Genomic DNA, 22,448 nt, shown 5'->3' with positions numbered 1-22,448 from the left:
GGGAGGGGCAAGAGCCCGATTGTATCCCCTTCATGCCAGGAGCAGGTCTCGTGGAGGCTGACACAGTTCCTGAGGTCAGATTCAGAGTCCGCCCAGTATCCCCTGGCGAATACTCTAGTCATCCATCCTGCTGGCACCCCAAGGCCTCCCCAGTGGAGTGCCGTGGTCCCTGCTGTATTACACAAAATGGAAAGCTCTGATGAACATGGCAAAGGCATATCTGCCAGCCGCCATGGCCCCTGTGCTGTCTGGGAGCTGGAGGACCAGCGCCCTGGAGGGAGGTTTATCCTACCCCTCTCCTGCCCTCTGACGCTGGCCATGGGGAGTGGGTGCCAGCTGGTGATGACACTGCAAAGGCACCTGTAGGTAGGAGCTGGGAGCAGCTGGGTGACAACACTCTGCCTGCCTCCTGCACACTTAGCCTTGGACAAGTCACTGCCCCCTCTGTGGTTCTTGGATTGAAGTTGGTGAGGTGGCCGGTGGGGTATCTTCCATTTTCACACACAGGAGAGGATGGCGTCCTCCTGGCTGTGTGTGTGTGTGTGTGTGTGTGTGTGTGTGTGTGTGTGTGTGTATCTGTGCGCGTGTGCTTTGTCTTCTCCCCTGAACTCCGCACCTACTCCGGTTTGTTTGCTGTTTAATTATGTGCTGCCTTTGAGAGCGATCTTACTTTCCTGGGTCTCCAGGGAGCAGGGGCTCACAGCTTCTTCTCGTGTCTCTCCCATGCGTGGCCTTCTTGGCGCAGGGCTGGACACACGGTGGGCGGGTGCCCCAGAAGTGCTCATTTATGATTTGAGTGGCTGAGAGCGCTACCAGCAATGTCCTTCACGGCGGGGCCTGGGGAGAGGAGTGCCGGCCGGTTGGGAAAGGCCCCAAAGACAGAATCTGCTGCGTCTCTGTAGCTGTGGGCTGGCACTGGCCCCAGAACCATGCGACCCAGGCCCTGAGACTCTGAGTGGGACTCAGCGTGGTGGCTAGTGGCCAGGCCACCCCATCTTCCGGTCTCTCCCCGACAGGACGGCTCTCCTGCAGGCGCGCCCCCGGCTGCTCCTCCCTGTGCAAAGCCTCGTGTGCCTGGCAGCCTTCGGCCTGGCCCTGCCGCTGGCCATCAGCCTTTTCCCGCAGATGTCAGAGGTCAGTGGGGAGTGGGGGCGGGGGTCATGGGCAAGGTGGGGGGCGGGCAGAGAGCCAGCGTTGGTCATTTATTACCAGATGCGCAGCGCTGACTCCTCAGCACTGTGCTAGGCACTGGCGCTAGAACCCTGAACCAGACTGGCCCAGGTCTGACTACGCAGAGTTGGGGGTTGAGCAGCCAACACAGCAATTAAACAGAGAAGGGCAAATGACGTTCAGTGAGCGTTAGGGTGGGAGAAGCTCAGCTGGACGTGGGAGGAGACCACACCGAGCCTGGAGGGAAGTGGCATTTCACTGAGGCCTGGAGCGTGGGCTGGAGCGGGCCAGGTGAAGAAGGGTGGGGCACACGAGGGTTGAGGTTCAGCCGGCGTGATGGTGCTGTGGTGAGGCAGCACATGGCGTTGCCAAGAGCTGACCAACGTCTGCAGCGGAGCAGAGTGGAGTGGGACAAGGGGCCGGGTGAGGGGCTGGGGCTGGGGCTGGGGGCGTTGGGAACTCGGAAGCTGAAGCACAGAGGGTACGTGTTGTCTTAGGGGCTGTGCAGAGCAGGACACAGATTCCTGCTTTTGACTGGTCCCTGTGGCTGCGTCACAAAGCTGGGTTGGAGCTCGGGAGGAGAAGGAGCTCGGGAACCATCAGGAGGCTGTGGTGGGCGTCCAGGGAGAGATGGTGGCGGCTTGGACCAGGCTGTTGGCAGTGGGCATGGGGAGAAGTGGGTCCTTAAGAAGAGAGTCAGGAGGCAGCTTCATCAGGATGCGATGAAGAGCTGCACGTGGTGGGAGGATGTGCACCCGGCTTTCTGGTCGTGAGCGGCCAGGCAGGTGAAGACTTCACAAGATGGCGCCTGAGTAGGGCGGTGTGAGGGAGGGCAGCGAGTGAGGTGGCTGGGCACACGAGGGCACGGGGAGGACAGAGGCCCTGGGAGGGGGCCAAGGACAAATGGCCAGGGAGGAGAGGGCAGAGCCAGGCTGAGAGGGGTGAGGGTATGGACGGGCCGTTCACAGGGTCAGCCCTTCTGAGAGGTGGAACTCCGCTATGTGGCTAAAGATGTCTCAGGTGATAAAGACAAACCCTGTCCCTGAAGGTCCAGGGCCGAGGTGACAAGTGAGGCTTGGAATTGAGGGGAAAAGAGAAACAGGCCCACAGCTGGAACAAGATGTGGGACTGAGAGAGTCTTTTATTTATTTATCTTTCCTTTTTCTAAACGGGAGAGACTGGAGCTGGTATAAACATACAAGAGAAGGCACTGAGAGGAGGACGTTGGGGGACTAAAGTCCATGAAGAGGGGGTGGACCAGAGCTCTGCAGGGGGAGTGCCCCTCCCCGCAGTAATAGGCGGAAGGGGGGCAGATGGGCTGGGGTGGGGTTCAGGGCTGGGGGGGTTGAGAGAGTTGTTCTGATGGCTTCTGTTCTTGTGATAGAGCAGAGAGGACAGTGTGGGTGGGACAGGGGTCTGATGACTACAGAGGAGGTTTGAGACATCCAGAGGGAGGGTGAGAGACAGCTGACCCAGGAAGTCCGGGGTGCCTGGTGGGTGGTGGGAGGGGCCACCCAGGGGTGTGTGGCAGGGAGGGCCACAGGGTCCTCTCTGCTAGGGTTTCGTTGGGAGGAGGGATTCGGGACTTGGGTGGGAGGAGAGAGGAGCAGAGAACCATGGGCTCCAAGCTGGGCTGGGCGTGAAGGTGGTTGACAGGAGGGTGTTTGGAGAATCTGAGCTCATGAGGAGATGGGGGCTGGGCCAGAGGAGGCTCTTCTGAGTCTGTGGTCTCAGCACTCCCCCTGCTCCAGGTAGGGCCCCCAGGGAGGCAGTGCAAGGGGTTAGGGCTCCTGGAGGGGGCCTCGAGGAGGTGAAAATAAGGGCTTGGTGTGTTGGGGCCATGAGGGCTGGAGTCCCAGGGTCTTAGAGTAGGAGGGGGTGACCTGCCTCAGGCCGCAGGGTCCCTGGAGGGTGAGAACTGGCGTAGCTTCCCTCCAGAGCTCCAGAGTTCAAGGGAGAGACTCTGGCAGGGCAGGGGCTCCTGTCTTGGGGACACCACCTGAGGCACACTAGGACAGGAGCCTGGTGTGTGCTATGTGCCAGCAGGACCCTCATCTGCCCACAGGCCCAGCCGTGTCATGGAGACTAGGGTGCTCCTCCTGCTCCACTCCCCCGGGAAAGCTGCAGCCTGGGAACTCCACACAGAGCCGGGGGCTGCAGGTTGCCCACAAGTCCTGATAGTGGGAGGGAGGGTATTTCTCAGTGGTCTCTGGCACCCTCATGCCCAAAGAGCTGGGCCTGGCACTCCCTGAAGCCATTGCATCTCTGTGCAGCCAGCCTGAGCCTGAGGTTCTAGGCCAGCATCACAGTCACTGTGTGATTATAGACTCCACTGTGCTCAGAGCTTCCGGTAGCTCTCATGGCTCAGGGGAGGGACCCAGGGCACAGAAAACCCATGATATACACTCAGAGACCATGCAGGTTGGAAAGATTTTCAAGGTCATCCAGTTTACCATGCTCCTGGCTCTGTGGGGGAAATGGATGCCCAGAGCAGCCACGGGACCAGCCTAAGGTCACAGAAACCAGGTACTGATGGGAAAGGAAATCCCAGAGGTCCCACACTCCACGTCCAGAGCCCCTAGGAAATGCTGCATCTGATTGTTTGCCATAACTGATTTTCTCTCCTCACTCAGCCTGCCATGGGCAGCTGGAAGAGGAAGGAGATGGGGGCTGCATTGCAGGGGGGGGAGGGTCTAGTGCTGTGTCTTTGGCAGGTGTTGTTCTGGGGCAAATAACACAGCGGTGGCAGCTCACCCACCCTGGCCACCAGCCCTGGCTGCAGAGAGGTAGTCGAAAGCGAGCTGCCTTGGCCTCGCAGACGCTGCATGTCCAAGTCCAGGATCAGCTCTCCCCTCGTGCCTGCCTCAAATAGGAATGAAGTTAGCTCTCCTGGGTATCTAACCAAAGCCCCTCTTATTGCAGCCCAAGCCTCTTTCTCCAGATTGGGCATAGTATAGTCATTACATAATAAGTCCTCATCCTTTGGGAAGGGAGGGTGGAGGCACGATTTTCAGAGCTCCTGCCCCAGCTGCATGGGCCCCAACAGGATGCAGGCTGGCCTGGGCATCATGGGGTGTTTTAGGCCTATCTGTGACCCATGGCACCAAGGCCATCTGCCAATTGGCTGAGAGGACCTCGCTCTCCCCATTCACTCTCCCAATTAATTCTCTCTAATGAGGAGCTCCCTTTGCCATAGGGGGATCATGTCTCATCCCAGAAGCCAGTGGGATTTGCCACAATAAGTCTGGACTTGCTTGGGCTGACCTACTTGCCAAAAGCCACCAAGGTTGTCAACAGAAGTAATCGCTAGAACGCTAATTAATTAATTAGGGGACTTGGAGATAGAGTTTAGGAACTAGTTCCTAGAATGGCTGGCCTGTAGTGATTGGTATGGGGTTTCCAACTCACTAACTACAGAGGGTGAGGAAAGGACTTCAATCCCCCCTTCAATTCCTAGGAGAGAGTTTTGTCTGCTCTTTTTCAAATTAGTAGTTCTGCCTATTAAAATGGTACTGAGGATCCAATAGTAATAATGGCTACCATTTACTGAGCATCTTTAGATGGGGCAGCATGCTGGAGACCTTATTGTGTTAGGTCCTGCTAATGCCCTTCAAGTCCAAAGTGTTAATGATTATCAAGGGACGTATCCTAGACAGTCAGATGTATGATTCTAGACTCTGGGAAGAGATTCTGTCTGGAGATATGGAACTTTGGTGCATATTCGGGAATTGAAGCTGAGAAAGTGGGTGAGGTCACAGTGGGGGTGAAAAAAACCATCACGAAAGGGACAGAACAGTCAAGGGCAGGGAGAACCAGGAAGGAGAGGCTTCATGGAAGCCGAGGATGAGGGCATTGGAAGGAGGAGGGGGCCCTCTGCCCATGAGCTGCTGCAGAGGGGATGAGAAGTTGTCAATGCGACTTGGCAACTGGGTGGTGTAGCCAGATAAGGCAGTGTGGAGGCAAAGGGTAGCTAATTTTCTCTCTTTGTCCAGAGAAGTGAGCTCAGGGATGAGAAATGGTAGGAGAACAGCAAAGAGCCTGTGAGATGGAGGTGGGGGCTTGGAGAGAGGGCGGTGATGGGGAAGGAATGCCCATAGCCCAAGGCGGGAAGGCATGGCCTCCGTGGAGTCCATGGGGCCAGAGGGTAGAGAAGCCTGGGTGGCTGCGGTGGGGAAATGGGGGCCCAGAACATGACAGTCCTCCGAGGTAGGTACCAATATTCCTTGTTTATAAATGAGGAAACCAAGGTACATTAAGGTTAAGCACCTTGCCCAAGTCCAAAGTGGTAATGGTGGAGCAGGCTTTGGACCCAGGCAGGACTCTGCTCCCCTCCCTGGCCCACCTCACTATCAAAAGAGGAGGCCCAAGTCTGAGTCCCAGACTGCTTGCTGCTTATTCATCAGTAGAATATTCCAGTGCCCTCCTGCCCATCACAGGGAATCGTGAGCATGTTCATGGGGAACTTTTGGAGTAAGTGCATCTGTGTTTTCTAACCCAGAGCTGAGGAAGGGACACAGGGAGTCTAGAAGGCCAACAGGTAGGATCAGGAGCCTCTTTATAGGTGTGAGAACTAGGGAGCAGGGTCTGGGCTCCCTTTTGGGCCCCATCCCATTGCACACGCAGGGAGGGGATGGGCCCTGTGACCCGGAGGTCAGTGCCACAGTGGGCATCGGCCAAGGCCCACCCAGCCACCCTGTGCCCAGGCATGGGTGGGCCCATGAATCTGTACCCAGAATCTGTCCCCTACCCCATAGAGTTCGAGTGCTTTCCCCTTCTGCTTGTAACCAGCATGGCCATGTCAGCCCCTTGGTCTCAGGGAGCCTCCATTCTGGTGGTGGGGGTAAAAACTCATTAAACAGGCTGTGTTAGGTGGCAGGGCGGGCTGTGTGCCGTACAGCTTTCTGTCAGGTTGGCGGTAGAGGCCTCCCTGTAGTGTGGTGGGGCCGGATTTTTGGTGGCCTTTCTGGCCCTGCCCTCTCTGGAGATTTGGGCTCTGGTTCCAGGGACCAGGTGCAGTCACCTCTGTCCTCCCTGCCACACACACACAGACACTGGTGCCCCAGGTCCCTCAAGGGAGATGTCCAGGGTCCAGTCTCTGGGCATTCAGCTTGGCTGCCGCAGGAGGCTGTACCGGGTGACAGTGAATGTCCCTCCGACTCTGGCAGCCGGTGTTCCCCACCTGGGAGGCTTCCGATCCATTTAATGAACCTCATGTCTCCCCGGAGCAGGAAGCGGTACCTTGGCCGAGGCTTCCTCCCCACATCCCTGCCTCTGTTTCTGTCTCTTCCTCCTTTGTGCCTCTTCCTCCCTTCCTTGACTCCTCTCAGGCTCTTCCCCACCCCATCCCCTCGCTTCTCCCCACTATTCCCCCGGGAGCTCGGGGGCTGGGGAGCGGGGCTGCACATACAAGCCGGAGCCATTGTTCAACAATCTGTTTTTGTCTTCATCTTGTTGGCAGGCGGCAGGAGAGGAGCAAAAGGTTAATGAGGCACTGTGCAGCGGGCTTACTGCGTGAACGGGCGGGCGGCGGGCGGGCGAGCCAGCCGTGGTGACAGGGAACTAATTAGGAGCAGTTTAACAGGAGGAAAAAGTGAAATCTCCTCTTCACCAACTGTCAATAATTAGCTGATTTGGTGAGGTTGAAATGTGTCCACAGAAGAAGGCAGGGCTTGCCTGTGGAAGGGGAAGGCGTGGGGAGTGGCGGCAGCCGGGGGCTCGGCCCTGTCCCTAGGTGGTGTTGGGGTCAGGGGGTCGTCCTCTGTCCCCCAGGCCTGCCTCTACCCTGCTGCTGGCATCGCTCACCCTCAACTCTCTGTACAACCTTGGGTCTTAACCTCAAAGACCTCAGTTTCCCCAGCTGTAGGATGAGGTGTTGGAACTAAGTTTTTTCCTGGCTCTGCCCAGTAAGATTCTGGAAGTGAAAACGAGAGCCAGGGCCTGGGTGCTGGAGTCGGGAGAGCTGACACTGGGCTGAGTGACTTTGAGCCAGGTGCTGACCCTCAGGCACCTCCTCTCTGCAGCATGGCTGTGCCCGCTAAGGCCACCCTCTGGGGACAAGCATGGCTTGTGAATGGTGGCAGCCTTGGCCTTCCTTGGAACACACCTCACAGCCCCTGAACCCTCCCCCAGCTCCTCGGCAGCTGTAGGCCAAGGGGGAGAGGGCAGATGGGCCGCGCCGCTGGGGTGGGCTGTGGGCAGGAGAGGGCCTGGCTGCTGCTGTCGGGGCCAGAGGCCCAGTGTGTGTCTCTCTTCCCTGCCCCAGCTGGCGCAGGGCGCCTGGGGCAACGAGGGGTGTTTCCTGTTTGCTCTGTTGCTTGTGCGCTGGTCTGCTGGCCCCTGCCCTCTGGCCTTTCCTGACACCTCCGCAGAGGAGCCTCTCCCCACCGCTCCCGGCCCCTCCAGCCTCTGCCAAAACATCTAGACTGGAAGAAAAGACATCGTCATGGCGGTCAGCCCTGCCAACGCCCTACCCTCCCTTTCAGGGGAGCCCCTCCTCACCTCAGCTCTACAGGGTGCTGGGGATTGGAAGGCATGTCATGTTCCGGGGGAGGCAAAGCGCTCTGGACGGCTCTGTGTCTGCCCTGGACCCAGAAGGGGGCGTCCAGAGGCCACACCCATGCTGCGGCTGAGGCACAGGGCTCTGCCACCCTTCCTCACTCCCCACCTACCCCTTCCTGCCTCCCCCCTACAGCTCTCAGAGTCAAGAAACAGAGGCATGCTCTCCCTGTGTGGGCAATGCCAGAACCTCTGCTCTCTCCCCAAGACCTCACCAGCCCTGAGGAAAACGGTGGTTTTGAACCAGCTTGGCTAGATAGCTGTGACCCCACCAAAAGCAAATGTCTCCCCCAGCTTATCTCCCTTTCTCTCAGAAAGCATTTGAACTCCCGACCAAGAATGGGGAGGAGTTGGGAATAAGCTCAGATTCACATTCAAGCTGTTTTAGAAATTGCCCCTCCTCCAGGAAGCCCTCCCTGATACACCCGGCTAGGGTCTGTCTCACGTCACACATGTAGACTCTGTTGGTGTGTTTCCAATGTCCCATCTCCCTCCTTGGGACAACAGCCCTTTCTCCCTCTCTCAACATGTAGGGTACTCCTGAGGCTGAGAACTGCCACACTTTATCAATGCCTAATAAAGAGCACGGCCCGTCTGGGTTCACCTTGCCTTTGTTGGTTCCTGCTTCTCCCACCCTTCCAGGGCTGATGCGAGGCCAGAGACATGTCTAGGGGGCATCGTGTCCCTCCTGAGTCCACAGCAGCGTTCACCGTCTCCCAGAGCAGGGGCCTCCTCCTCTCCAGTCTCAAATCCATCTCCTACTTTGCTTGGAGATGTTTGTTTGGGGTTTTTCTCGTTTACTGGTTTAATCAGTCCCTACTGAACTCCAAAGTGGGCTATTTTTGCCGTCAGAAATCTGCTGCCTCCCCGCCCGCTGCTTTCTTGGAGTTTGCCCACAGGACCCCCCAGGAGGGACGGATGGGAATGGCGAAGCCGCTCAGAGCCCAGGAACGCCAACGCCACCTGTCATGTAGCCTGTTCCCCACACCCCCACCCAAACCTGCGTGTGCACACGGGCCCACACACACACACACATGCACGTATGAACGTGCACACATGCCCAGATGACAGGCCCAGCAGGGCTGCCTGCAGCCTGTCCCTCCCCAGTCTCCTTTTCAGGACCTTCTAGAACACCTAGCTGAATTCAGGACAGGGAGGGAGGAGGCTTGGTTGTGCAGAGCTTCCACTGAGAAGATGAAAGGCATCGATATGCGCAAAGTCTTTGGAATGTGTCTGGCCCACAGCAAGAGCTCAGCCCCAGGTGCTGGGGTAGCCGTGGGTCCTGCCCTCTTTATGCAGTGCCATCGGGGTTCCTAAGCCTCCGAAGGGCTCTCCCATCCCTGTGTTGATGTTATCCTCATGCCAGCCACAGGAGGTAGAAAATCTTCCCACTGCACATGTGGGGAAACTGAGGCCTCAAAGCTGAGGAGATAGAGGACAGAGAATGATGCTGACATCGGTCCACCAGAGGGCACCCAGGACTAGTGCAAAGCTCCAAAATGGGCAGCGGCCTGCGCATTCTCTGGGGACTGCGGCAGAAGCAAGTGCAGGGGAGCTGGGGCGGCAGGACTCATGTGCTGGTGGCACTGTCCTTCACTTTAATTCAACTGGTGCTGAGGCACGGGGACACTGAGCTGCCCTGAGCGGCTCACAGTGGGGTGAGGCGGGGCCGCTGTATTCACACCTGGCTAAAGGACAAGCCAGCCTGTGGCTGGGGATGTGATGGAGACGAGAGGATGCCCAGAGGAAGCAGCAATGGATCTGAGTAGATTAAGGGAGGCTTCCTGGAGGAGGCAGCCTTAGAGGAGGAAAATGCAGCCTGGACTCCGGGCTCAAAGCCTGTACCTACATTGCACAGAAAACGGAGGGCAGCTGATGGGTGAGGGAGCTGGAGCTGGAGAATGTTCCAGAAGGCTTTGAGTGTCCAGCTGCGGTGTCCGACCTTCACTAGCACCAGAGGCCTGACCCTGGGTCCAGGCTGAGGCTTCGGCTGCTCCCCAGGCCAACCTGACGCTGCTGCCATCCAAGGACGCTCAGGACAGCTCCTCCAAAGCTGGCCTGGATGTGTGCGGGGGCAGGGCGCGAGGCCTGCCCCGCCCTGGTGAGGAAGGGTGGACTGTGGCTGCCCGGTGGGCAAGGTGTCCCACACCTGGCAGAGACCTCAGGCACACAGGGTGAGCCAGGTGCCAGCCTGGGCTTTGGGCCCTGTGTCAATGTCGCCACCACCTGTGGACCCTCCGAGGCTCAGACCCCTGGGCAGGAGAAGGGGGTGGCTTTGAGCTATGTCACAGGGTCACGCTGAACACCCCACCCCCAGCCCTGTGCCTTTGAAAAGGAGGCAGCAAAGCCACCAGAAGAAAGGCAAGGAGGAGGAAGCTCTTTGTAGTAGGTAAAAGCCCCTGAGAGCGGGGCACAGGCGGGGGATCCAGTTTCCTGTTTATGTCTCAGCACCTTAGCTCCAGGTTCAAATATGTAAACTATCCACTGGCCGCTGGCTGGCTGCAGGTGTGTGTGTGCTCCCAGGCTGTAGAGGCAGAGGTGGCCCCAGATGCATTCCTGACTCTACTCCCCCACCCGAAATGAGCCAGGACCCAGGTAAATAGCTCAAGGTTAACCCTTCCCACTCCATAAAGGAAGGGCTCCAGGCTGTTCTAGGGGCTCTGGAGCCAGCTGTGCCTTGGGGTGCTCAGGGGAGGCTGGGGACATGCTGGACATGTTGCTCTGATTCTCGGGGTATCTCCTGGGAGGGGCAGCAGGGTCTGAGCTGGGTCTGGAGGAGGGGGTTGGCGTTCTGATATGGGGAGGGGGCATCCCTGTGAGGTTGCCTGGGAGCCAGGGTGCAGGTTCTGCTGGGAGCCAGGGGTGCTAACAGGGCAACATTGCTTATTTCTGGGCAGGGTGGGCATGTTCCCAGCACCCTGCTTCTGGGGCTGGAGACCACCAGCCAGTGCTCCCCATCCCAGACACCCCCTCCTTGAGAGCCCCAGCTGGCTGGCCCTCAGGGTCCTACCCACCCCAAGCTGGCAGCCTGGGGCTCGGTTGCCCCATCCCCTGTGACTGTTTCTTGCGCAGCTTCCTTTCTCCCCATCCCCTTCTCCCCAGTGAAGGCCCCTCAGAGCCAGTCTGTGGTCCCAACCAAGTCCCTGCCCTCTCCACCCCCTACCCTGGGGCTCCGGCCTTGAGCACTCCTCTCACTGAGCCTTGGCCCCTCCTGCCCTCCCTCCACAACTCCACTGGGGAGCCACTGTGGCCACCACGTCATTTGTGTGGCTGCCGACAGGGCCCATCAAGCCAACTTGGAGGTCAGCCTCTCCAAGCAGCAGGGGGCCCTTTGTTCCTACTCTGGGGCCTAGAGCTGGGTAGGGCGGGGAGGTGGCAGCAGGCACTCTGTTCTCATAACCAGTACCTGAGTCACGTTCATTTGCCAGCGGGCCCAACAGCACTGCTAGGCCAGGCCTGCGTGTGGTTCCCTTGGAGGAGACACTGCTCACGCACACCTCAGAGAGGTGGTCTTCAAGGGAGACGCTTGATTCTTGGTGGAGAGGGAGGAAACAGCCAGTCTGGGCAAACAGGCCACAAAGGGGTCCCTGCCCCAGCCTTTCCACTGAACCCACGGTGCGGACCCCCTGTGGTCCCAACACCAGCCGCGGCCAGAGAGCTGGAGGCATCCTGGCAAATGGCCGGTTGAGTTGGCCCAGGATGGGCACTGAGGGGGAGCTGGCAACACGGACCTCAGGAGGTCACCAACGTCTGGTTGCCAAGAGCGAAGCTGCTCAGCCCTCATCAGAACCATTCTCAGAAAGCAGTTTTCTTGGTGTCCATGGCTGCGTGGTGTCTGTGGCACCCTCTGTCACTGCTTGCGCTCCTTGGGCTGGTCCTCCAAGGCCGCCATCATGGACTCTTTCCCTTCACCCACCCTCAGATGGGCCTGTTCCCCAGGCCTTGGCACCCTCCCCTCCATCTGCTCTCCTGGGCAAGCGCCTCCACTCTGGAGGCTCTGGCTGTGTTCACACATCCCAGGCTCGCTCTCCTGCCCAGAGCTCCAGAACTCTGGACCCATCTGCCTCCCCAGCCTCTCCACTGGGGAACCCACAGGCACCCCGGACTCCACATGGCCACCCTGAGCCTACCACCCCGCACCCTGACCCATCCCCGTCCCATCTTCCCTGCCGCTGAGAGTGGCGTCACCAGCCACCCCAGCTCCTGAGCTAGAATTAGGAGTCACCCAATGCACAGTCATCCTCAACACCTCCCTCTCACCCCCACGTGGAATTGGTCATCATCTCCTGTGGGTCGCATCTTCAGAAAGGAGCCTCCTGTCTGCCTGCACTGGTAGCATCACAGGGCAGGACCTGGCACCTCTCTCATTTGCACAGCTGCTCCCCAAGAGGCCTCCCTGCCCCCCTCATTTACCCCAGCCTACACCCTCCGTTACCAGAGAGACCTTTCTAATGCAGCCTGGCACATGGCCCACCCCTGCCCTGCTCAAAGTCCTTCTGTGGCTCCCACTGCCCTCAGATAAAATGCTGGCACCTTCATGTAGCTTCCAAGGTCCTGCCTGTCCCAGCCTCTCCTCCATTTCCTGCCACGTTTCCAACATGTCCAGCATCGCCCCCACCCCAAAACAGGCCGTGCTGGCCAGCTAATGCTTTTCCCTTCTCCCAGCAAGCTTTGCCTGCCCTCGCCTATCAAAATCCTCTATTTTCTTCCTGGCCCACCTCCTCTGAGAGGCCTTCCTTCCTTGTTCCTTCAATAAATTGGAACCCCCAGCCCCTCTCCAGTTGCCATGGCACTTTGCTTGTCTCTCTGGAATCCATCTGCTTTCACTGACTCCTCCCTAGACTTCGAGCTTCTCAAGGGCACGGGCTGGTCTAGTCTTTCTCTGTGTTCCCTGCCCGGGTATGTGGAGTTGGTGGCCGTAAACATCTGCTCACTTGAGGGCAGACTGAATTGAAATGAGAGAGAAAGCCTGGAATGCCAGCTCTGTCCCCAAGCCCCTGCTCCTCTCCCTCAGCCGCCTCCCCCAGGAGCCCTCCCACTGCCTGTGTCTCCCCCTGCTCCTACCTGCTGCCCCCAGCAGGGCAGGGAGCCCAGGGGAGCCTGGGGGTGCCGGGGGGGAGGCCTCAGTCTCCTCTGAGCCAGCACACACGGGGGAGTGGGCACAGTGGCCCGTGGCCCTGGGCCGTGGTCCTCCACGGTGGTGGTGAGCAGCCTCTCTGATTTTAATGTGGGCCTCAGTGCTTCAGTGAAAGCCGGCATGGGAAGTTGCTAATAATGGCACTAAAATAAAATATGCTACATCTGTTATGGGTAGCAGAACAAAATTAGCTGCTCACACCTCTGACATCCAAGATGTCTTAACTTAAAATACTCCTTGGCTTACTTTACATCATTTACTGATTATATTTAAAAGAAATACAATTTTGCAATTACTGTTCTTTCCAGCGTGATATCTATGCATCATTTTCCTTTTATGTTTATATATTTCTCCTTCATTAGTGCAGTCTGAAGGGTGATTAGGATTCTTCAAACATTTTACAGAGGTTAAACGTTGATTAAGATTTAATTATTACTGTAAATAGCTTGGAATGACATATGGTGCAAAAGCCTGACATATGTGCATTTGAATAAATGAAGTGCTATTTCCCAGGATGCCTCAGTAGCTGTTTAACAGCTTTCCCGAAGGGTTATGTTACACCTCATGGTAAGATTGCTGGGATGTTATATTTTGTTGGTTTTTGCAGCTGAAAGCTAAGAACAGTTTTCCAGTTTTTTAAAAACATTGAATATTTTAAATACCTAAATTGTTTTGCACAAATTTTTGCTAATTTGTCTAACTAGGTTAAACATTTTCAAAAGCATTTAGATTTTTAAGCGTGGGCGCTGTGCATTGTGTCAGTGGCAGCGTGGGGACGAGGGGAGCCGGCAGGGTGGAGGGGACTCGGGGGTGGTAGGGGTGCAGAGGGAGAAGGTGGTTTGAGGAGAGGGGGTGGGGAGGAGGCCTGGGCTCTGAGCCTAGCTCTCCTGTGCTCGGCCCTCTCAAGTGGCCAAAACCTGGGCACTGGAGTACCAGGGACTACAGGGGAAGGGTCCCCTCTTCTCAAGGAACCCCACCATGCCCACCAGCCCCAGTCCTCACCAAGCTGCCTCTTGTCTGGACTCTGCCGTGCACAGCCTGGGCCTCGCTGAGCTCTCCGAAGGCCATGACCAGTCTGTGCCACCTTCTGCCTACATCCCGGGGTTGTCGTGTCTGGACAGACAGCAGGTGCCTATGACTAAGTTCAGCCAAGCTAAGTTACAAAGGCCTGGTGCCTGGTGACTCTGTCAGGCTGGGGCCTTCTCCCTGAGGGAGCGCCTCCCCCGCCACCCTCTCAGGCTGGGGGTCAGGCAGGGCCCTGGGCTCAGCCCCTAGAGAGGAAGCCCAACATCTGGGCTGCTGTGGGGTCTCCAGGGGACCCTGTCCTCCTAGTGCCTGTGCCTCTTTGCTTTCCACCCATGTATTCAACACTTAGGGAGCACTGTGCTGGGCTTTGAGGAATCAGGGTAACAAGATAGCAATGTTTGCTGCCTCAGGGAGCTTGCGACCCAGCGTGGAGGGGTAGGGGGTGGGACTGGGAGAGAAGTGCAGGGAGCCACGCCCAGCCTGGCCGGGGCCTGAAGCTGACATAGGAAAGACAGCTGCGGACAGGGAGGAGAGCAGGGGTGGGGGCAGGGCCGCAATCGGGAAGGTGCAACCTGGCAGAGGGGACAGCTCAGGTGAAGACTTGGGGGGAGCCCGGTGTGTCTGAGGAACCAAATCAGTGTGTGTGCCCCGAGTCTCCAGTACTAGAGCAAGGTGGCGCAGGAGGCTGACCTGATCTCCAGGGCAGTGTGGCCTGGAGCCATTTGATGTGAGGAGACCCCTGACCAGACTTGCGGTTTAGAGGCCGGCACTGGCCGTGGGGGATGAACTGAGTGGATGAGACCTTGAGGGACGGAGGAGGACTGACAGAGAGGCTCCGGGGTCTCTGGCCAGAGCACCATGGGATGGTGGTGTCTTTCCCCAGACGGGGAGCTGGGTTGGGGCCAGGGGAGATGGTGGATTCGGTTCAGTTTCAGGTGGGTTGAGGGCAAGGCTGATGAGATGTCGTAGGAAGGTTCTGGTAGGCAGGCAGGCAGCAGTGGGCCTTAGGCTCGGGGGAGAAACTGGTGTGGGAGTCGCCCAGGGGCATGTGCAGAGAAGGGGCCTCGCCAGGCCGAGCCCCAGGGATCCTGACAAGGCGTCCAGTGGATGTCGGGAAATGGGGGTAGCAGTGACCTTGGAGAGAAGGATTTTTGTGGAGTGTGGTGAGCACAGAAGCCAGATTTGCTGTGGGTTGAAAAGTCAGTAGGAGGTGAGGAGGTGGATACAGCCAGTGTAGACAGTTCTTTAAAGAAACGCAGTTGTTGGGGAGGACAGAGACCAGGCAGTAGCTGGAGCGTGACTCGGGGTGAAGGGGAGGTGTCTTCAGAGGGGAGGTTCTGCAAAGTGAAGACAGAGGGAGGACCATGCAGGAGGGGCTTCAGGGTGGGTGGGGAGGTGGAGCCATGCGGAGATCTGCCTTAAAAGGGGATGGGAGGGCCAGCCGCCATGGGGTAGCAGGAGGGCCGGTGTAGGGCCACCTGTGGACACAGGTAGGCAGTGGGTCTGGTGACAGGAAACTGAGGGGCTCCCCTGTGGTGCCTGCAGTGTCTTCCCCTGAGGAAGAAAGATCATCTGCTCAGGGTGAGTGGGGACTGAGTGGGGTGGCTGAGGACAGCAGAGACGGATTAAGGTGGCCTCTATAGAGCATGGGCAGTGGAGTTGACCGGGCAGTGGGGTGGGGGCTCAGTGGTTGCCAGCTGCTGTGAGGGTCCAGCCAAAGTCAGGGATGGTGAATTTTGAGTGGTCCCCCTTAGGTGGTCAGGTGAAGTGTAGAGAGGGTGGATGCGTGGTTGGGCTTCTGCCAGTCAGGGACTGGGCTAGGGAGTTGCTGAAGTCGTGGTCCTAGATGTCCGGGTTGGGGGAAGATGTGATGACCGACAGGTAGGGAATCTGGGGCCTGAGGTCTCAGTCTTCTAAAAGTAGGAGGAAGAGTGTGGCGCTGGGAAGATAGGGGACTGATGGGTACAATATGGTCAGATTTGGACTTAAGGAATCTGATGGAGCAGCCCTGGGTGGTGTCAGATCTAGGATGTGGCTGGAAGGGATGCTATGAGCCCTGTGGTGGGAGGGTGGTAGAGAAGGAAGATGTGTCAGTAGCGGGGCGTGTGGGCCCTGGCTGGGGCAGGGTGGCTGTGCAGAGTGGCAGAGCTGTGGGCACTAGGGGTCCCAGCTGCTGCTCCCCACCTCCCTGCTGGCCCCTTCCCTTTGCCCCACCTCCTCTCCATGTTCTCTCTTCCCAGATTGAAACATCCCAGCTGGAGCCTGAGATTGCCCGGGCCACAAGCAGCCGGACAGTGGTGTACAACAAGGGGCTGTGAGTGGTGCCCGGCCAGCCGGCCTGGGGACAGATCACTGTTCAGGCCGGGGAGTTAGGGGTAGGGAAGGAGACTCGTGGGCTGCATCTGCAGGGAGGGGCGAGCTGTCCCCAGCAGTCCTGGGCCACCTGGGGAGCACCAAGCCTGCAGTGGTAGGGAGACTAATCCATTTACATATTAACATAGGGACAAGGAATTCTAACACATTTCCTACAGAAAATAATCAAGTGCATTTCTGGGCCTTACATGGGGTTGTCAAAACTCCACTCAGCACAATTATGTGTGAAGCTGAAAGGTTATAGAGTGCCCATGGGGTAGAATTAGGATCCTTTTATACTTTGGTTTCTTTTTTATTTTTATTTTTTACCTGAATCAAGTCTGAGCCTTGGTCACAGCTGACCAGAAGTGGTAGTAGACAGGTGGTGGGGGCCTGAGTAGGCCTGGGTTGGGTTGGTGGCCAGGCTGGTAGATTTAGGATATTACAGTGGCCAGGCCAGAAGCCTCCCAGGGCTGGAGAGGGCAGGGAAGGGGAGGTGGTTTGCACACCACAGGATGAACTAGCCATGACTAAGGTCCTCAGGAAGTGGCCCAGGAAATCCGGGAGCACTGGAAGCCTCTGGAAGATTCTATGGGCAGCTGGCTCTGAGTGTGGCCAGCCATCATCCATGCCATAGCTGCAAAACCAGTCCCTCGGAGTCAAGCACAGTGACGCTGGGGCTGGGGTCACCCTTTGCAGAGTTCTGACTGATTCAAAGCCCCTGAGATGACCCCAGCTCCAGGCAGGAGTCCCAAGAAGGAATGATGTTGGCAGAAACCACGGGCCTGCACGTGGCCTCTGAGAGACGCTCCTCCTTCCAGGCCCCAGGCTGGAGGCTGAGCACTGGGGCTGAGTGTGGGGCTGGAGCTGGGCCACCTGCTGTCCGAGGAGCCTCTCCAGCCACCAAGGCTGCCTGCCCCATCCCCTCCTTCCTAAGTAGGGGGCGTTTCATGCCAGAGAGTGCCAATGCCAGGTTGAAGGGGCAGCATCAACCCAGGAATGGTGGGCCCTGGCTCTGGCACTCATAGGCTGTGTGACCTTGGACAAGTTCATTCCTTTCTCTGAGCCTCCAGAACCAGAGGATTGGATCAAGCATTCGCACTGACTCTTCCGGCTAGACCTCGCCTTTGCCTGCCCTGCTCAGATGCTGGTCATCCAATGCACGTCCCCAGTGTGGACGCTGGACTGGAAAGGGGCAGATCCCCTTGGGAATGACCAGTGGTTGGCCTCCAAACCTGGATCTTGCCCTTCTGTGACCCCATATCCTAGGAGCACTTGACCTTTGCCTTTACAGACCTTTACAGTTCTGGAGAAGGAGGTGGTGTGGATGTCTGAGTGTGGGGCCACATCTCATGCCACCTGTCACCCCTGCAGCTCAGAGGCCCCTTGCCACTGGCTCCCATTGCTCTCCCATTTGTGTGCCAGGAAGGAGGAGAGAGCCCTTATGAGGGCAGCAGGGGGTCTAAGGTTAGGGTGAGTGGAGTGGCCCCTTTCTGAGAGGCCCAAACAAAGGGGAAGCACTGGCTTCATTGTGCCCCTCACCTCACCCCAACTTGAATGGCGGCCCTTGGCATGCAGCGCCTGGACCCTCTCCCCTGGTGACTCCACCTTTGGAGATATCCAAGTGATCACATGCAAGAAAAGGCCAGTTTGGGGCAGCAAGGACGTGGCCACAGGTGGCCTCCCAGCATCTTAGGGCGGGGGTAGTGTGTGAGGTGGGTCCTCCATGGGCACTGGCACCCTGCGCCCACCTGAAACCCTGGTGCCACCTGCTGGTTCTGCAGGACACCACATTGAGGGTCCTGTCACACCCCCAAGGAGCGACCCGCCCACACCCTGTCAAGAGCGGGAGAGGGCATAGGTGGCACAGAGGACAAAACAGCAGGGGAGAGGGACACCACCGCATTGGAGGGGCAGGTATTTTTGAGCCAATCCCGCCAAAATGTGAATGTGCCAATGACTGCTGGGCTGTGCTGGTCTCTAGGATCCCCTTGCAAAGCTCACTTCAAACTCCCCTGCGCCCACCTGTCATAGAGTCTTATTCTTGTGCACTTTATCTTGGAACCAAAACTGCCTACCCCACCCTGCCCCCTCCAGAAGCCAGGCAGAGACAGGCCTTTGCAGCCCCGCCCAGCCCCCACCCGCCCCACCCCTGTGGCCTCAGCATCTCATAACCTATTTGCTTTGTCTCCGGATGATTTCCTTCATGCTCCCAAATGCAAGTTCAGGTGAGCCAAGGGGGCTGCTCCCGTCGGGGTACAGTGCAAAGGATCCTTATAGCTCAGGCTGATGGTGACAGAAGGACAGCGGGCCATGCTGCTAAGCCCTGGTCTGGCTTTGGAAAACCACTTGGGGAGACTTTCGGCCAACACCCATGTCCCACTCTGCCGAGGCCAGAGGAAAGGAGGTCTGATGGGCAGACTGCTTCATGACTGGGGTAGAACAAAGACTGGACCCACAGTCAGGGTGGGGCTGGCCCAGCTGTGCAGGATACGGGCACACCTGCAGTGCTTCTCCAGCCTGCTATCCCTGCCTGACCCTCCTCTGGGCACTTCTAACATTCCCTCAGGCTCGGGGATGCCCTTCTCCCATTTCCACACAGCAGTCTGAGGGTGCAGGGACCAGAAACCCGAGATATCCAGCTGGTTACCGAGTCAAGCTGGCCGACAGAGTCCTGTCCATGTCCTGACTGTGAGCAGCCGTGTCCCATCTGGGCCTCTGGCCTGGGAGACGGTGCAGGTCCTGAGGAGGAGAAAGGCCAGGGGTCAGCTCCAAAGTGGTCTTCCAGCCTTGGGCCGGCCTAAGGCCCCAGCACACATGCCTCGGCCACTCCCAGGGGACTTTGCAGTGTCTTTTTAACCTTCTCAAAAAATTTCTCAATCTATGTGATTTACGTGATACTAATGAGCTGTGGACAATAAATGATGGATTTAAAGCATTGGGTGTGGCTTTGTGAGTTGCTAGGGGGAGCAGTGGGCGCAGAAACACAGTGAGGGAGGGAAGGGCTGCCCGACGATTTTGTAGGATGGCCCCGAGGAAGGTACAGACCCAGGTCCCAGTCCAGGCTGGGCCAGCTGGGATGCCCAGGGGCAAGGGAGAGGAAGGGACGAAGACGTGATGCCAAAGGGGTGAAACTGCAGAAAGACCCTGTGCAGAGCCCTTACTGAGTGCTTGCTAAGGTACCCACCCTGAGGAACTTGAGCAAATAGTGAATTTGGGTAGATTCCCATACTGTTTATGTCCATCAGGCGGGGAGGAGTGAGGGGACATTCCTGGACTGCCTGTGGCCAGGAGAGGCTTCCTAGGAAGGGAAGCTCTGAGCCAAGTGGAAAGGTGCTTGCTGTCTGCAGCATGCATGGTGCCAGCTCTGGGAACTCTGCCCCTTCCTAACCCCCTTGGGGACTACAGAGAGGAGTGGGGGCAGAGGGTGGAAAGCCGCCATGGTTGGGGTCCGGCAGACCCCGGTTCCAGCCCCAGCTTGGCCCAGCATGACTGTGTGACTCCTGGTCAGTCACTTCCTTCCTTCATCCATCCGTTCGGTCGGTCAGATGTTCACTGAGCACCTTCTCCATGAGCGCTTTGCTAACTGAGCCTCGCTGTCCTTATCTGTAAATGCCACGAACAGCATCACTCACTAGACTGCTGTAAGGATGGAGAGACCAGGCGAGGAATGCACCGGGACTCTTCTCTCACTCCTCCCAGGTGCGGTGGGGCTGCCTCCCCTCCTGGACACTAGGCCTCCCTAGGAAGGTGGGAGAAGAGAAAGGGAGGGGGGAGGGGTCTGTTCTCAAAGTGATACTTGTGGGTCAGGGGTCTTCTGGTCTGGGGAAATTTCTTTGCTAAGAGCCCCACAGGCCACAGCCCCCATCCGGGCGGAAATCCTTGACTCTCAGGACAGACACAAATCCCTCCTGGGAGCTGTTTGTTGTTTTTAGCTGGTTTGGGGGCTCAGCTCCTGCCCAGCCCAGAGATCATTAACACTTCAGGAATGTGGCCTCCCCTGCCCCCATCCCCACCTGCCTGGCCCATAGGGCCTCCCCCCTCCTACTCAGGCAATGGTTAGAAGGAAAGGCAGAATGCTGGGGGATGAAGACAGTGGTGAGTGACTCTTTCCCGATGCCCCAGGGACCTGGCCTCATTTTCTGAATGGAGCCTCCCTTAGTCCCCTAGAACTGCTGCTGCTCCTGCCATCTCACCCACCCCCTGCCTCTGATCACCTCCCCAAACAGGAATGCCTCAGCCACTTCCCCCAAGGCCTAACCCCCACATGCCCACCCTCCCTGCAGTACCAGGTGGCTCTCAGGGCAGTGGCCTTTAGTGTTCATTCTCCATCCCTCCAGTCGAGGCTGCTGCTGGCAGCTTGTCTAAGGCCAGAGCCTGCCTCCTTCCCAACAAGGACACCTCTGCCACAGTGAGAATCTGAGGCCCCACCCCACTCCAGTTCCCTGGGCCTTATGGAAGGTGGAAAGAGGGAAAGAGGATGGGGACAAATGGACAGGTAGAAAGCACCAGACCCGGTTTGGAAGATCTCATGCAAATCCTGAGGAAGTGAGGGAAGGAGGCTGCCCCAGGCTACCTGTTGTTGAGTCTCCTCCTCTTCATATGTAAATACAAACGAGGGCCCTGACTTACTCTAGAGCTGAAAGGCCAGAAGCTCAGTGTTGTCAGAGAATACACAGCAAGCATAGGAGAGGCAGTGTGGCCCACTGCCGCAGGGCCAAGGCCAGCTGGGAGCCGATGGAGGCTGTAGATAGGGGGGTGGGTTCCTCTGGCTACATCTGGAGGACAGAGTACACCCCAGCGAGACTGCTGGGGAGACCAGGTAAGGGGCAGGGGCAACAGGGAGGACGGGTCCTGGGACGTGGAGGGTTTGCGGACAGAGAAGTGAAGAGATTCTGGACCGCTCGGCTCTGAGATTCAATCTGGGGAGGGTGGCAGAGAGGAGTCCAAGGTGATCCCAGGTTCTCGGCTCAGGAGGAGATGGTGGTGCCATTTCCCTGGACTGAAGAGCAGAGAAGGAAGAGCCAACCGGCAGGGAGAGCTGAGCGTGCTGGTGTGTGTTAGAGGTTCCTGTGAGACGTGAGGGGACAATTAGGCAAGCTCCTCTGGAGCTCAGGAGGCAGGAAGGGATTGGAAATATAGATTTGATGCTATCCATTTATAGAGAGCACCTGCAGCTGAAGGAACAGGATGTCACCAGGCGGAGTAGGTGGGGTGAGAAGGGGAAGACCTAGGATGGAGCCCTGAGGCTCTGAGGCCTCTGCCCACCTCTGAGGCCTGGGCAGAGACAGGAGGCCCCGAGGAAGCTCAGCCACAGATGGAGGTGTTAGGGGCTCAACGTGTCCTCCCCAAACTCATATGTTGCAGTCCTAATGCTCAGGACTGCCGAATGTGTCTGTACTTGGAGATAGGTCTTCAAAGAGGCAATTAAGTTAAAATGAGGTCGTTAGGGTAGGTTCTAATCCATTATGACTGGTGTCCTCATAAGAATAAGAGATTGGGACACAGACACGCTAGAGGGAGAAGGCCATGAGAACATGAAGTCTCTGTCCCCTAGCCAAGGAGAGAGGCCTCAGAAGAAACCCCTGACCTCCGACGAGCAGGCTCCAGAATTGTGAGAAGATAAAGTTCATTGCTGAAGCCACCCAGTCTGGGTACGTGGTTATGGCAGCCCTAGCACACTGGTCCGAGAGGTGAGAAGAAGACAAGGAGAGCGTAGTATCCCTGAGGACAAGAGATGAGAGTGCTTCATGTAGCAGGAGTTGCCCATTACTTAACTGGTGCTGAGAGTTGAAGAAGGCAAAGACCAAGGCGGGTCCCTCTAGGGACGTGGAGAGAATGGCCTCGGTGGAGTGTGGTCAGGGCAACAGCCAGATGTCCACAGGCTGAGGAAGCAGTAGGACTCCCACTGGCTGCCAGCAGAGGTAATTCCTTAATGAAGTTTGGCTGTGAGTTGGTCAGGGAAAGAGCAATGGCACGACATGACATGGAGCTGAGGGGGAGCTGAGAAGGGAGACTCTTGAGCAAGAGCCAGAAGAGACGGTGATGGAAGGAAAGGGGAAGAACAACCCAAAACTGAGCACCCTGCAGAATCTGGAGCCCAGGTAGGGGGTGGGGGCATTGGGGGGAGGGTCCTCTTGGGCAAGAAGGAAAGAAAGGGGCAGGTGGTAGCAGGGGGCAGGAGAAGGGGAAGGGCTAGATACAGGCA

The 22,448-nt window shown here is 57.6% G+C and overlaps 1 protein-coding gene across 2 annotated transcripts in view; it reads left to right on the top strand.

Annotated features, from left to right (window-relative positions):
• The window catches only part of SFXN5 (sideroflexin 5), a 115,557-nt gene extending 97,989 nt beyond the window's left edge, over positions 1-17,568 (top strand). Inside the window, exons 13-14 of one of the 2 annotated variants that reach the window (XM_012750126.2) lie at positions 1,017-1,134; positions 16,129-17,568. In XM_012750126.2, coding sequence (XP_012605580.1) covers positions 1,017-1,134; positions 16,129-16,206 — 196 coding nt within the window. In that variant the 3' untranslated portion in view covers positions 16,207-17,568. The remainder of the gene's footprint in view (positions 1-1,016; positions 1,135-16,128) is intronic. The other variant, XM_076000876.1, reaches the window with a different exon arrangement.
• The last annotated feature ends 4,880 nt before the right edge of the window (positions 17,569-22,448 follow it).

Source organism: Microcebus murinus, chromosome 3 (genome assembly GCF_040939455.1).
Source record: "Microcebus murinus isolate Inina chromosome 3, M.murinus_Inina_mat1.0, whole genome shotgun sequence".
Lineage (NCBI taxonomy): Eukaryota > Metazoa > Chordata > Mammalia > Primates > Cheirogaleidae > Microcebus > Microcebus murinus.
This window is presented reverse-complemented; position numbering and strand designations above follow the sequence as displayed.